This window comes from Microcaecilia unicolor, chromosome 3 (genome assembly GCF_901765095.1).
Source record: "Microcaecilia unicolor chromosome 3, aMicUni1.1, whole genome shotgun sequence".
Taxonomy (NCBI): Eukaryota; Metazoa; Chordata; class Amphibia; order Gymnophiona; family Siphonopidae; genus Microcaecilia; species Microcaecilia unicolor.
This window is the reverse complement of record NC_044033.1, coordinates 319,183,930-319,199,839: the sequence shown is the minus strand read 5'-3', so window position 1 is coordinate 319,199,839 and position 15,910 is coordinate 319,183,930. Positions and strand designations below refer to the sequence as shown.

Below are 15,910 nucleotides of genomic sequence, written 5' to 3'. Positions count from 1 at the left end.
TACAAATGTTTGCCAGAAAGAATGTAAGAACTATCATGCTGGGTCAGACCAAATGTCCAGCAAGCCTAGCAGCCTGTCTCCATCTGTAGGCAATCCAGATGACAAGTACATAGAAGGATCCCAAAAAGAAGCAAGATTCCAAGCTACTTACCCCCAGGGATAAGCAGTGGTAAACCCCAGTTTTACCTTAATAACAGTTTATGGACTTTTATTCCAGGAATTTGTCCAAATTTTCATTTTTTTTAAATCTAGCTACATTAACTGTTTTTACATCATCCTCCAGCAATTAATTCCAGAGCTTATCTATGCATTTTGCAGGTGGCGTCGAAGGTAGGGGTGGGGGGGGGGGGGGGTAGGGGGGATTGACAGAGGCTCACTGGACCACCAGGGATCCCTTGCTAATGCTGGGGGGTTAGAGGGGGGGCTGGAGACCCACCGGATCTCCAGCCCTCCCTGAACTGTGTCGGGGGGGGGGGGGGGTCAGTTGCCCATTGGGCCACCAGGGATTTTTTAGAAATGCTGGGGGGTGGTTGGGGGTGTTAGGGTGGGCTAGAGACCCACTGGATCTCCAGGCCTCCCTGATCCTTGATCGGGGCAGGGGTAGTTGGGGTCTGGTGTTCCCATGGACCGCCATTCCCCTGTGTTTGACAGGTCTGGGCTTTTGACAGCCCAGACCTGACAAACAAGTGCGGGAGGATTCAGACACAATTCTCCCGCACTTCTGCCCCATCATCAGAGATAATTGCGTGCTTAAATTTGCATGTCATTATCTCTGATCATAGGTCTAATAATGCCCTGCGCTGTTCCAATGCTATTTTTAGAGCGCTGTTTGGAACAGCACAGGGCTTTTGATCATCTGCCTGTAATTGCATAGTGCTACTGAATATCCCCTCTGACCACCTCGGAGCTATCCAGACAATGTCTGGGGATTCCATAGACAGAGCTTGGGCAGAGGCAGTTTTTTGTTTGTTTGTTTGTTTTTTGCTGTGTATGCTTTTTATTCTTTTTTTGTCTTTCTTTCTTATCATATATTTTAGTTCTTTTCTGTTCATTTTAATTATATTGGACACTGCTTTGATATGCCTGTGAAGGGAAGTATATCGATATTTTAATAAACTAAGCTAAAAAGGTGGTTCTACTTTTCTTTGGTTCGTTACTCAGCTAGCAGTCTGAATAGGGTCACTAATCAGGTAGTAATTCAGTGCTGAAACCAGATATTCAGCGCAAGCCGATATCCATATATTGGTGTGGAATAATCAGTTTTAATTTAACCACAGTGGTTGGTATTTTAGAAGACACTGACAGTTGTGGGCTGAACAGTGGCCCTATGACCTGCAGCCTCTTCTAAATCCTTCTTAATCCTGCACCATTGGCTCCCTGTTCTTTCCTGTAGTCACCACAAAATTCTTATCCTTGCTCACAAAGTATTTTGCACTGGCACACTTTCTTCCGTTTTTGCTGTCTTCTTCCCCTATACTCCTGCAAGAACCCTCTGTTCTCTTAATGTTAATCAGCTTAGAATTCCCCCATTACTAGAAGAACATTTAAATCCACTCAGACTCATACCTTTTTCTGGCTAGCCCCCTCTCTTTAGAACTCCCTTCCTGCTGATATTTGCTTTCAGCGCTCGTATCCTAAATTTAAAACTCTCTTAAAAATCACCTTTTTGAAAAGGCTTTTTCCTTTCAGTTAGACCAGACCCCACCTAAGCTGTTGCATCTTTGATGGGCTGACACTGAAAATGTGTAAGTGAGTAGTTCATGCACGGAACCCTCAATTGTCACAGAACTGAAACAGCTGCATGGAAGAATAGGCCAAAATTCCACAAGGGCAGTGTGAGAAGTTAGTACTGCTCAAGAAAATGCCAACCCTAATGGAAAGGGTTTGCATACTTTTTCATACATGGATACTTATTATCGAATCCTTTTGTTGAATATAGTAAACTAGTAAAAAAGGCCAGTTTCTGAGACCAATGAAATGGGCGCTAGCAAGGTTTTCATCATAGTGTGTATGTTTGGGAGAATGTGTGTGATAGTGACTGTGTGAGAGAGAGAGACAAAGTGAATGTGCAAGTGCGTGTGTGTGTGTGTGTGTGTGACATAGAGTGAGGCTGTCTGTGTGAGAGTGTGTTCGCTGGCTGGCTGGTTGGTTGGTTGGTTGGGTGACTGGCTGGCTGGCTGTCTCCCTCCGACGTTCAGGCTGGCCGCCTGTCTGCCTGTGTGCCTGCAGGACGCGAGAGCAGGGCTAACACTCATGGGCTAACTTTGATCTACACCACCACAGATTTAGAATGTTGGGACTTATGGAGGCTTCATTAGAATGTTGGAGGTGCGTTTTATATATAGAGATAGAGATAATAGAAACCTAAACATTTTGCAGCTTATTTTATCAGTGTGGATATCGTTCTCTTTCCAGAGTTTAGATTATGATCTAAGCATGTTTTGAGTAAACTGTGCTAAAATACAGAGCAATTTATAGGGTTTATAAAATCTCTCAGCACTGTAGATTACAAACATCACAAGCTATTCAAATTTTCCCCCAGAAAGTTTAGGTTATGTTAAGGGAGTTTATGCACATGCTATAGGTGAAATTCTAGCCACATATTTTTAAACGCAAGATCTGCAGTCCCTGCACAAAAGCTAGTAGGGTACTTCTGAAGCAACTTTCAGGCTTGATAAAAGGTTTTGATGGTATTATCTATTACAGCAGCAGAAGAGAGTTTCTTGAAATTTGATTTCTTATACTTCACAAGCAAAACAGTCAAAATTGTTCTTGCTTAAAGTCAGACCTAAGCCAGCCTGAAGCAAAAGGAAATTCATCTGGGCCTGAAAGGTACACTAACTCCATGTCTGAGGGTGTCTATGGGTATGGGTTTGGGTCAACTGGAGGGTACTGATGGAGGGTCTATGGTAGAATTTCCTCCTATATGCTCTGAACAACAGTTATCAGGCTCTGAAGAATTTTTATTGTTCATATCAAATATCAGATGAATATTTCCTTTAATGCCAATTGCTTATTTGACATAAATATTTCGCAATATTTGGCCTGAAAGGATTTTAGCTTACTGAAAGTGATGCTGAGAATGAAGAAATTATGTATTTATTTTCATTGTGAAACATAGGGAGCTATATCATTACTCCGTACATTCCTTCAGGGCAGCCGGCCAGGAAACTTCCCAGATGAATACTAATTGAACACCTCATATTATAAAAAGAAGATGCATTTCAAAAGCTTTCATAGTCCAACTCATTTCTGCCAAGATGAAGACTCTTGCCCTTCTTATCCTTCTTGGCATCTGTGCCCTGAGGAGTGAAGCCATAGGTGAATGTGAGGTGATTGCAGAGGCAAGAGCAGCTTCACTAGAAGGATACAAGGGTTATAGCTTGGAAAACTGTAAGTAATCATTTCCTTTTCCATCTCCTCACGCCTCTTTGCCCTTCTTTTCTTTCTTTTACAGGTGATGTGGCTGAATCTTTCTTGTCTCTCCATTCATCTCCCTCTTGTGCACTCCATCGTCTCTGTCGTTCATGTTCCCTAAGGAAGGCTCTGTCAGCTTTCGCTTGCAAACTCCCTGTGTCTGGCTTTCTCACAAGGTTCTTATGTTTCTTAGGAGTGGGCTAAGAAAGACATATTTTACTTTAATGTTAACCCCAGTTATTAGTAACTAGGTCTCATTGCATTAAATGGGACCTGTGTTAAAACAGTACAAGTCAGTGGTAAAATAGCATGCCTTAGCAATGCCCATGATAATTATGTTCTGTGGATGGGGCATTTTCAATATGACATCTAAATCCAACTTTGGACTTTTGAGGAAAAGTTCCAAAAATCCAGTAGTGACCGTGGCCATTTTCAAAACAGAAAAATGTCTTTTTGTTTCACACTTTGGCTTGGTTTAATTTTGGTCCATCTTTTATTAAAATGGTCAAAGTTTTATATACTGATCCGATGGCTTCAATCTCAGTGAATGGTACTAATTCTCAACTTTTTCCTCTCCGGCGGGGTACTAAACAAGGCTGTCCATTGTCTCCTCTCCTTTTTAATATTGCCTTAGAGCCATTGGCTCTGGCTATCCGGGCTCATTCCAATATCCCTGGGGTGTCTGTGGGAGGAGAGGTATTCAAACTTTCTATTTATGCTGATGATATTTTACTCTATACCTCCCCAATCTCCCTGCCAATTATTTTGGATGTAATCAATTCCTTCTCCTCTCTGTCTGGCTATAAAATAAATTGGTCTAAATCAGCCATCATGCCGTTAAATTCCCTGGTGTATAGATCTCAGATATCTCAATATCCATTTGCCTGGGAACCTTCTAAACTTAAATATTTGGGAGTTTGGTATTCCAGGTCGGTGGATCAGACCATGTCTCTTATTCAGAATCAAATTTTGAATTTGACCACTTCACTCCTGGGTTTATGGTCTCCGCTTTATTTGACGTGGTGGGGACGGATTGGGGCTATCAAAATGGTTCTGGCTCCGAAGTTGAATTATATATTTAGTATGACTCCCTTCTCTTTTCCAAATTCTTTCTATGCCAAGATTGACTCCTTGTTACTTAAGTTTCTTTGGAGACAAAAACCACCTCGCATTGCACTGAAGAAGCTTAAGATGCCGACTCATTCGGGAGGTCTTAATGTCCCTGATTTTAAAAATTATCACATGGCTTTTCACCTATCACAGTCTTTAATGTGGTTCCAAAAGGAATTCTGTCATCTGACGCCTAGGTGGATGATTTTTGAGGCCGCCTTGGTGCGCCCTTGCCCCTTATATCTTTTACCCTCTGCAGATTTGTATCCATATACCAAGCACTTGCGGTTGTTGAAGACCTCTGCCTCTAATATCCGTACTTTTAGGGCTGGTCTTGGAGTTAGCGCTGCCTCCCTGGAGGATGTCTCCCTCTGGTATAACTCTAGCTTGCAGTCTGTTCACCTGCAGTCCCAAAAAGCTGAATGGTCTCGTAAAGGTATATGGCTGTTATCACACCTTTATATTGCAGGTACGTTGTTGTCACCGGATGCTTTGGCTGCACTATATGATGTTTCTTTGCTAGCCTCTCCCATGTGGAAGGATATCTCTGCCTTTCTCTCGACCTTTCAGGTCTCTAATTCTCTGCTCACTACTCCTTCAGATATTGTTGCCCTCTGTCTCAGTATTGTAACCAGTGCTTTTTTTGTAGAAAAAAAGGTGCCGGTACTCATTATGGGCGGGGTCACCACATATGGCTCCACCCCTATGATAGCCACACCCACATTAACCACACCCCCTATACCAGCCATGGCGCATATAAACAGACATCATTGAAAATATTATAGTACTATAGGAGAAAAAAATAACGTGATTTTTTTTTCATTATAAATAATCTCTGTAAGCTCTTACAGCTCCAGTATACCCATTTCAAAATAAGACAGCCAATGTAAATTCTCAAATTGGACATATTACAAACACTAACATGAAAATAAAATGATTTTTTTCTACCTTTGTTGTCTGGTGACTGTTTTTCTTTCCATATTGGTCCCAGTCTGTGATTCTGCTTTCCTTTGTTTTCGCTTAACTGTTCTGTGCCATTTGTCTTTTTTGTCTCCTTTTTCTTTGCTTTCTTCAATATTTTTCAGGCTCTCTCTCTGTCCAGATTTAATTCATTCTTACTATCCATTCTTTAATTTCCTTCATCTACCTGTGGCTTTTCATCTTTTCCTCACCCTTGTTCTCCCCATGCCCCTTCCTCTTATTCTCCAGTCTTTCTCTATTCCCCTTTTCCATCCAGCAGCTCTGCTTTCTCTCCCATCCTTCCAGTGTCCTCCCCTATTTCTTTCTGCATTCTTCCATCCAGCGTCTTCCCTCTTTCTCTCCCTATCCTTCCGTTTTCCCTCACTCTCTCCCCATCCTTCCATCTGTTTTTCCTCTCTCTCCCCATCCTTCCATCTGTTTTTCCCCTCTCTCTCCCCATCCTTCCATCTGTTTTCCCTCTCTCTTTCCCCATCCTTCCATCTGTTTTTCCCTCTCTCCCCAATCCATCTGTTTTTCCCTCTCTCTCCCCATCCTTCCATCTGTTTTTCCCTTTCTCCCCAATCCTTCCATCTGTGTTTTTCCCTCTCTCTCCCCATCCTTCCATCTGTTTTTCCCCTCTCTCCCCAATCCTTCCATCTGTTTCCCCTCTCTCCCCAATCCTTCCATCTGTTTTCCCTTCTCTCTCCCCATCCTTCCATCTGTTTTTCCTTCTCTCTCCCCATCCTTCCATCTGTTTTCCCCTCTCTCTCCCCATCCTTCCATCTGTTTTTTCCTTCTCTCTCCCCATCCTTCCATCTGTTTTCCCCTCTCTCTCCCCATCCTTCCATCTGTTTTCCCCCTCTCTCCCCAATCCTTCCATCTGTTTTTCCCCTCTCTCCCCAATCCTTCCATCTGTTTTTCCCCTCTCTCCCCAATCCTTCCATCTGTTTTCCCCTCTCTCTCCCCATCCTTCCATCTGTTTTTCCCCTCTCTCCCCAATCCTTCCCTCTGTTGGTTTCCCTCTTATTCTCTCTCCCCAATCCTTCCCTCTGTTGGTTTCCCTCTTTCTCTCTCTCCCCAATCCTTCCCTCTGTTGGTTTCCCTCTTTCTCTCTCTCTCCCCAATCCTTCCCTCTGTTGGTTTCCCTCTTTCTCTCTCTCCCCAATCCTTCCCTCTGTTGGTTTCCCTCTTTCTCTCTCTCCCCAATCCTTCCCTCTGTTGGTTTCCCTCTTTCTCAATCTCCCCCCAATCCTTCCCTCTGTTGGTTTCCCTCTTTCTCTGTCTCCCCAATCCTTCCCTCTGTTGGATTCCCTCTCCCTGCCAAGTTTCCCGCGAATGGCGCGAAGTCGCGACGCACGCGGCACCAGCCCCTATTTCTGGCCGCTGCTGCTTCTCCTGTTGTTGAGCAGCAGCGGTCGCTACACAAAGAAAAAGAAGATTTTAACAAAAATTGAAACCTGGCTGAAACGCGGCACCCCAGCACTGTAGACAGCCATTAGGTATTGGCTGTTGCCCCGCAGCCGCTCCTCCTCTTGCCTCTACGTCACTGCGCTCCTCCGGGGTCTTCCTCCAGGGGCAGTGACGTAGAGGCAAGAGGAGGAGCGGCTGCGGGGCAACAGCCAATGCCTAATGGCTGTCTACAGTGCTGGGGTGCCGCCGCGTTTCAGCCAGGTTTGAATTTTTTTTTTAAATCTTTTTCTTTGTGTAACGGCCGCTGCTGCTCAACGGGAGAAGCAGCAGTGGCTGGAAATGGGGGCTGGCAGTGCGTGCGGGACATGGACTCACGGGGCGGGGGGGGGGAGCAAAAAATAAGGTGCCGGTACGCCGTACCGTTGCGTACCGGCACAAAAAAAGCACTGTGGGTAACCCTTCAGCATAGCCCTCTGAGTCACTGAAACACAGAAGCCCCTCCACCACTACAAGGTGGTGTTCCTTCGGAGGGGTGTTCACATTGCTTTTAACAGATTTTTCACTTTGTTTTCACAGATGCTTGCTTGGCATTTTATGCAAGTAACTATGACACATCATTCCAGCGAACTCCAGACGAATTTGGGATAGTTCAGATAAACAGAATGTGGTGCAACGTGGGACCAAAAGACAACAATCCCTGTGGCATACCATGCTCGTGTATGTAAACTATAATTTCTTTATTTTTACCTGTTAAACAAGGAACTGAAGTATTAAAGTGGTATATCTCTACTCCAATAAAAACTCCCTGACAAGAAGGACCATTTGCTAGTTTAAAGGGTGATTTAGAAGCCATGTGGGGAACTTGCAGAGCCACAAAGGCATTGTCTCCATGGCTCTGAAAGACCTTTTTTAAAGGGAAACACCCAGTAGAGTTTTAGTTTAATATAATGCAGGTGCCAGTTATATCAGAACTATGTCTGTACTCACAGAATTCGTACCTAGTTTGCAGCAGGGACAAAATTCATTTAGATCACATGCAGGGCTTGTAAAATGAGAGCCATAGAGCTTGGGGATTTTCAGAAGACTTTTGACAACGTTTTCCATGAGTAACTCCTCATGAAATTAAAAATCTATGCGCTAGGAGGTGATGACCTATTGTGGATTGATGACTAGTTTAAAATATAGAACATAAGAATTACTGTACTGGGTCAGATTAAAGATTCATCTAATCCAGTCTCGTTTCTAAAAGTGACCATTCCATGTCCCAAGTATCAGGCAGAATCCCAGTGAAAGTCTGTAACCACTACCCAGGTGGGAATTTATTTCACAATTCCTAGCTTAGGAGGTCAGTGTCTTATCCATCAGGAAACAGATCTAAATAATCAATTTCTTTTACACTGAAAAGAGTCAATAGCGGAATGACCAAAGGATTTGTACTGTTTAAAATAAATTGTTCGCTATTTGGCATTGGAGGATGTTCAGCTATTGCTAACAATATGTGTTAGAAGTCATCACTACCAGAAAAAAAAAGTTTGTTAAAATTTTCAGTCTAGTATTTTGCAGCTGCCGAACTAGCAAATAGAAGCTTAATGACATGTATTTTCACAGGACCATAACTAGAGCAGAACAACTGGGATTTTGCAGTGTCCCTGTGGCTACCCCAGGCTTGAAACTTCATGTTTTGGTGCCCAAACCCTTCCCAGTGTACACAGAGGTAGATGCACTAAACGTTTTTCATCGTTAAATGAGCCCTCAGGGAAGAATTTCCTATCCTTTCCATGCACTTAAGCCTATTTTCCGACGACAGTAGCAGCTAACGAAAACAGAATGGAGATGAGCAATTAGTGTGAAAACCCCATTGAAACGACATGCACTAACCTTTTCCGATTGCCTTTACGCAGGAAAAAGGCAGGAAAACTAACGAGAGGTCTGGACCTCTCGTTAGGACAGCTCTGTGCCAGGAAAAAGTGTTAAGTGAAAAAATAAACAAACTTTGAGCCAATCCCAGCGCATTAGCAGAGCTAAAAGCGCTGTGATTGGTCCAAAGGACCTCAGAAAACACATAAAAAAATAAAATAAAAAAAGGATCGGAGGGGGCAAGGGCGCTCATCAGGAGCGTCCTGTACGGACGGCCTTGCCCCCCCCCCCCCGCTGCTCCCCACTTTCCGCCGCTCCCCCCACCCCGAAAAAGCAAAATTCAAGCAGCCCCTGCCCCCCTCCCTTCCTCACTACTCTCACCTCAGCTCCGCCTCCCGACATCCTCCGTCCGTGCCCCGCCCCCTTTTGGGGTCGTCGCCGCCATTCCCCTCCTCCATCGGGCCCCCCTTCCTCTTACCGGGCCCGTGCAGCGCCTCTCTCCTCTGTCCGAAGGCGCTGCACGGGCAAGAAAGCTGAATCAGCTGATGCCTGCCTTCGCGATGGCGCGTCTTTCTCCTGCTGCGCCCGCCCCTGTCTGACGTCAGTAACCTACGTAGGTTACCGACGTCAGAAAGGGGCGGGCCCAGCAGGAGAAAGACGCGCCATCGCGAAGGCAGGCATCAGCTGATTCAGCTTTCTTCTTGCCCGTGCAGCGCCTTCGGACAGAGGAGAGAGGCGCTGCACGGGCCCGGTAAGAGGGAGGGGGGCCCGATGGAGGAGGGGAATGGTGGCGACGACCCCAAAAGGGGGCGGGGCACAGGACGGAGGATGTCGGGAGGCGGAGCTGAGGTGACAGAGTAGTGAGGAAGGGAGGGGGACCGGGGCAGCTAGCATTTTGCTTTTTCGGGGTGGGGGGAGCGGCGGAAAGTGGCGAGCAGCGGGGGGGGGGGGGCAAGGCCGTCCGTACAGGACGCTCCTGATGAGCGCCCTTGCCCCCTCCCGACCCTTTTTTTTTATTTTTGTTTTGATTTGATTTGGGAGCCATGTGCTTGTGATTTGACTGTGTTTTGACTGTTTGTGGCATGCGCAGAGCAGCTAACATAACGCTTGGCTGCTCTGCGCATGATTTGGGGGCCGATTAACGATGTGTATTGTGATTCTTTGGTACATTGTACGTTTCAATACCGATCTCAGCATGTGTGACTTTTTTTTTTGGTGCATTTTTCGTTATTTTAAAATCGTTAGGGACTTTAACGATTTAGATTTTTTTACGTTTGGTTGCTGCATCTGCCTCATAGTTTGGGGATGGGCAGATAAGGGTGTGTTTTATGCTGCCTGCCCTGATTATCAAAGTACCTATTTACAGTCCTGCCTTTTCAATATGGGTAAAAGTACTCATCCTGTCAATTAGCAGAGGTGGTTTCCCTGCACAGCTAGAGGGCTGTTTTCAGTCTCTCACTTTACTGGGCTAATTGCTTAGTTAATGAACACAATGGCCCAGATGCACTAAATAAATTGGGTGGCGGAGCAGGTGGGGGAAGAGAGGTTGGTGGTTGGGAGGTGAGGATAGTGGAGGGCAGACTTATACGGTCTGTGCCAGAGCCGGTGATGGGAGGCGGGACTGGTGGTTGGGAGGCGGGAAACACTGCTGGGCAGACTTGTACGGTCTGTGCCCTGAAAAAGGCAGGTACAAATCAAGGTAAGGTATACACATATGAGTTTATCTTGTTGGGCAGACTGGATGGACCATGCAGGTCTTTTTCTGCCGTCATCTACTATGTTACTATGTTACTATGTATGTTACCCTTTTAACGACCCTTTACTGACCCTTAAGGAAGAAATTTTCAACCGTAGCATGCATCAAAGGCCATTTTCCGAGGAAGCTAGCAGCTAACGAAACCGGAATGCAAACGAGAAACTACCATTGAAATGTTGCCAATTCGGAATGCACTAACCATACCGACGATAGCAACGAATCACTTACCGTCAGAAATTTAACGTGAGCTCAGACCTGTCGTTAAGGCCTGAGCTGTCATCTCCCCGCTGCCCCCTGCACCATGAAAAACCAAATTGCTGGCATGTTTAAAAAGAAAAGTGGCTCCCCGCTTCCCTGTGCCTAAAATAAAAAATGAAACAAACATAAAAAGGATCGGGAGGGGGCAAAGGCGCTCATCAGGAGCGTCCTGTATGGACGGCCTTGCCCCCCCCCCCCCCCGCCCGAGGTCACCGCTGCTCCCCACGTCTCCCTGAATATGAAATAAAAGCTCAATACAAATCAAAACTTTTGCAGGGCCGGGCCCCCCTCCCTTCCTGTCTCTCTTCTTCTTTCTCACAACACTGCTCCGCCTCCCGCCATGCTCCGCCTCCGTGCCCCACCCCCTGAGTTCATCGCCGCTGCTCCCCCCCCACCGGATCCCCCCCTTAATGGCCGGTGCAGCGCCTCTCACCTGTGTGTGAAGGCGCTGCACGGGTTGGAACAGATGATCGTCCATCGCTTCTGCCTCCACCGACGTCTCTCTCCTTCTTCCTGTGCCCGCCCGTGGGCTTTTATTTCATATGCAGGGAGAAGCGGGGAGCATCGGCAACCTCGGGCGGGGGGGGGGGGGGCAAGGCCGTCCATACAGGACGCTCCTGATGAGCGCCTTAGCCCCCTCCCGATCCTTTTTATGTTTGTTTCATTTTTTTTATTTTAGGCACAGGGAAGCGGGGAGCCACGTGTTTGTGGTGTTTTGGGGGGGGGGTTGATGTTTTGTGGCATGCGCAGAGCAGCCAGCATAATGCTTGGCTGCTCTGCGCATGCTTTAGGGGCCGATTACCGACAGGGATTACGAATCTTTGATACATTGTACTTTTCAATATCGCACCTAACATGTGCGACTTGTTTTTTTGGTGCATGCTTCGTTTTTTCAAATTCGTTAAGGAGTTTAACGTTTTAGATTGTTTTACGTTTGGTTGATGCATCTGGGCCAATGTTCTGAAAATTATCCTAACATGACATTAAAAGCAGCAATCAATCAACCATAGTTGCGATGAAAAAGTCAAAAGTTTTTAATTAGGACAAGAGAATTGTGGTTGCTGCCATTTTGAGAACTAGTAGCATCAGGCAGGAGATACAAGAGGGAATCATTCCTATCCTTGGTAGATGATAGACAGTGTGAGCGGACAGTGTGGGTGGAGCTTCTTTTTATAATTAGTGCCAGCAGCAGCAGCAGCTTAAGGTGACCAAACATTTTTTCATTTCATTTCTTTTTTTTAGTTTTTTGTTTGTGTTCTGTATTATTTTAAAGAAACAAAACAAAGGACAAGCAAAATGATAACAAGGAAGGAAAGGAACTAAAATGAAAAAATATTCAGTGCATCCTGCATACCAATAAGTCCCAATTTATCTAGAGGATTTCATTTTTTCTGAAATTTCAGGATAGAATAAATGTAGGCCCAAAAAGTCAAAGGAAGAGGCATAATCCAGTAGAACATAGAGTTGGACATCAACCACAAGACAACTTGTATATAGTTATGTCATATTCAATTGAGCAGTTGCTTAAGGCAGCTCATCTCACATAACTATACAAGCCATCTTCTCAGTCTTTGAAGGGATGACTCTATAATAGATTGTGAGAAGCGCATTTCTTCTTTTTTTCTGTGATCACTGAACATTTAGATATCAACATGGCTGTGTCAGTCTTTATTTTCCATCAAGTGAATATGCTGCACTGGAATACAGAGAACAATACCACACTGCTGTGATTCACGTGATTGATATCAAACTGTGTTCTAGTGAGAACACATTTAGGATCAACTTGCCTATCACTGATTTTTGAACAGGCTTTTTGCCATCAGATTATCAAGTGCTGTGCCCAAATGTTTCAGAAAGTGAATTGTGAAACGCACCAATGGTGGGTATCTATTATAGAGCAGAAGCACTTGTGTAAGTGCTGAACGCTATTCTATAACTGGCACATATAGTGCAAATCTGCAACGGCATACACATGGCGGGAGCATGGGCATGTCAAGGGCGTGTTGCCAAGCAGTACACACAGCTTATAGTATACCATCAGCTCTGCGCTTTGCATGGTGCATTTAGGAGTGTGAACTTACACCATTGACTTGCCTACATTTTGGAGCACTTTGAACTTGTATACTATAACAGCTTAGGCATATGCTTATAAGCCATTATAGAACTGGTGTTGAGCATGCTCCATTTCGGTGCCTAAAGCAAGGCTGCAATATACAGAACTGGCACCATAGAGTTTCTACCACACAATGGACTTATCCACTGTATAAGAAAAAGTAATCGCACTAATACTTAAATCCATGTTCAATCTCTTTCTATTTTTCAGCGCTATTGGACAATGATCTTTCTGATGATATGAAATGTGTGAAAAGAATTGTCCAGGATCCTAATGGCCTAGCAGCTTGGTAAAGGATTTTATGTCGGTTTCATATCCAGAAAGACTGTGTGTAAAAATCATTATCATTTCAAGTCCGATTGTGCAGATGTGAATAAGGGAATGCCATGTGCAAAAATCTTTACTGGGCCCATGGGAATTTGCATCACATCCTCTCCACATCTTCCATTTCCTGTGGCCTCATTAAAGTTGATAAATGCAATGTCTCCCTCAGGTAGTTGTCTTACTTCCGGTTGAAATCTCACACTGTAACTGGTTCAAAATAAAACAGCTGGTTTAGCAAGGGAGATTCACCTTTGCACCTGATCCTTTGTACCCCTCTTTTAAGGTGCTTCAAGACAAAGGGTCTCTGAGCCCAATTCACCCCATATAACCAAGAATAGTTATGCAGCAAATAAGCATATAAATGACCAGAATGTCACACATATGTGTAAATGCTGGAAATCCGCTATACACAATTCTGTAACTAAGCGTAAATCTCGATAGTGCATATTGTTAAGATGGGCATTCACTGGGCAGAGTCTGGGCACTGTGTGGGCACAATGTACCCCTACCCTCATAACCTATAGAATATAATAAGTTACATGCATAGCTCTAGAATCTAAGTGTGAACATATAATGGCTGCTGTATGTGCTCGTTAGTAAACACACAAGATGTGCAGATTTGAATTTTCTTCCCTGTGTAAAATAAAACAGGAATACATCTCCTACTTCACAAGCAGATGATCAAAAGCCCTGAGCTGTTCCAAACAGCGCTCTAAAATAGTGCTGGAACAGCGCGGGGCTTTACCGCACCGAGGATCAGAGATAATTGCATGCAAATTTAAGCATGCAATTATCTCTGATCATAGGGTAGAAGTGCGGGAGAATTGTGCCTGAGCATGCGCTCAGCACAGTCCTCCCACACTTGTTTGACAGGTCTGGGCTATCAAAAGCCCAAACCTGTCGAACATAGGGGCTGGAGGTCCAAGGGACCACCAGGCCTCAACTACCCCTGCCCCGAGCAACGACAATACCCCCCCAGGTTCATATAAGGGAGAAACTCCCTTATATGGTGTATAGCCCCACCCACCACATCCCAGAATACACTGGGCAGAGCTGGGTGCCACCATTTTGTGGCGTCACAGGAAGAGGAGGGAGGCAGGCTACCATCCCTCCTCCAACCCACAAGGTAGGGGATAGGGGGGGGACTGGACCACCAGGGACCCTTCCCTGGGGGACTATGGGGGGCTGGAGACCCACCAGATCTCCAGCCCTCCCTGAACCTGGGAGGGGGGATCGTCAGGGGGACCGGAGGTCCAGCGGACCTCCAGCTCCCCTGATGCTGGGGGGGGGGGGGGTTGGTTGGTCGCCCACTAGGCCACCAGGGACTGCTTGTTGAGGGGAATTGGGGGGGGGGGGCTGGAGACCCACTGGACCTCCAGCCCCCTGTCGCTGGCAGATTTGCTGTTGGGGGGAATGGGGGACTGCCAGCATACAAATGTATGCTGGACAGGGCTCACCATTCCTCCCCAATGATCTGCAAACCCTAACGCCAGTTTGGAGCTGGCGTAGAATTTGCTGTGGCCAGCAACCCAATCTTTGGTGCACTGGCCGCTGATCATTGGGGGTGAATATGTTTAGCCCTGTTTAGCATGCATTTGCATGCTAATTGTGTTCAGAGCCCTCAAGCACGTTGTTTCACGCGCTCGAGGGCTCTGATCATGGGGCGGTAGCAAACGCCGGCGCTAGTATGGTGCTAACAGCCTCTAGCACCGGCGTTTGCTTCTGATCATCCCCGTCAGTGAATTGTAAAAGAAACACCCTGAAACAGACCCCTTTCTACTGAAAAAAAAAATGGCTCAAACTTCTCAAACAAGTATTCTTGCTGCCTTTCTGCACTCCTCCAGAACACTGACTCCCTCCTGTGCATCTTGCAGATACTTTTAGAAGAAAATAAACCCACCCTGTAGAAATGGGTTATAGCAGTCATTCCCTTTGCTCACTCCTAAAACTGGAAATTTCCCATTTCCTCCTGTGGTAAAGGCCCCTAAGAGAAAAGGTCCCCAACGGATGTACCAAGAAAGTGTTGACATGCTTAGAGCATAACATAGGCTCTGTTTTCACCTGTTCATTTTTTCAACTTGTTTCTCTGTTTTTATTTAAGGAATCCCTGGACAGAGTACTGCAAGGACAAGGATCTAAGTCAATTCAAATGTCTTTCCTAGACCCGAACACATACCTGTAACTGGTTAAAAAAAAATTCTTTATTAGATTTTGTCTCTCTATGGATTCTTTTTGACTTTTATGTTATTTGTCTTTTTTGAAATCTTATGTTATCCACTTTTAAGCTGTATATGAGAGTTGGCAAATTATAAGTACCATTACCAACAATATAAGAACATAAGCATTTCCATACTGGGACAGACTGAAGGTCCATCAAGCCCAGTATACTGTTTCTAACAGTGGCCAATCTAGGTCACAAGTACCTTTCTTTCAGTGGCTGCGTAACATCTTCAAATACTTTGTGCTGAACCAAATCACCAAACCACATTTCAATTGACTCAGTCAATATAACTCTTAACATATCGTACATTAAATGTCTGCCATTAAATCATTTTGCATTGATGAAACTAGTGTCTTCATTCATGAAATCCTAGATTCTTTTCTTCATTCAATGGATTGTAGCAAGAATTATTTGTTTGCACAATTGACAGTTTATTGTGAAATATTTTGTTTTGGTAACAGGATGCTTTGCAGATGATGCTGCC

General features: G+C 45.2%; 1 protein-coding gene across 1 annotated transcript; it reads left to right on the top strand.

Moving 5' to 3' along the window:
* The first annotated feature begins 3,182 nt into the window (after positions 1-3,182).
* On the top strand, positions 3,183-15,767 carry LOC115466825 (putative lysozyme C-2). Its single transcript, XM_030198370.1, has 4 exons — positions 3,183-3,393; positions 7,474-7,614; positions 13,092-13,170; positions 15,307-15,767. Exons 1-4 carry the CDS (start codon positions 3,261-3,263, stop codon positions 15,365-15,367), a joined length of 414 nt encoding a protein of 137 aa, XP_030054230.1. The 5' UTR covers positions 3,183-3,260; the 3' UTR covers positions 15,368-15,767.
* The last annotated feature ends 143 nt before the right edge of the window (positions 15,768-15,910 follow it).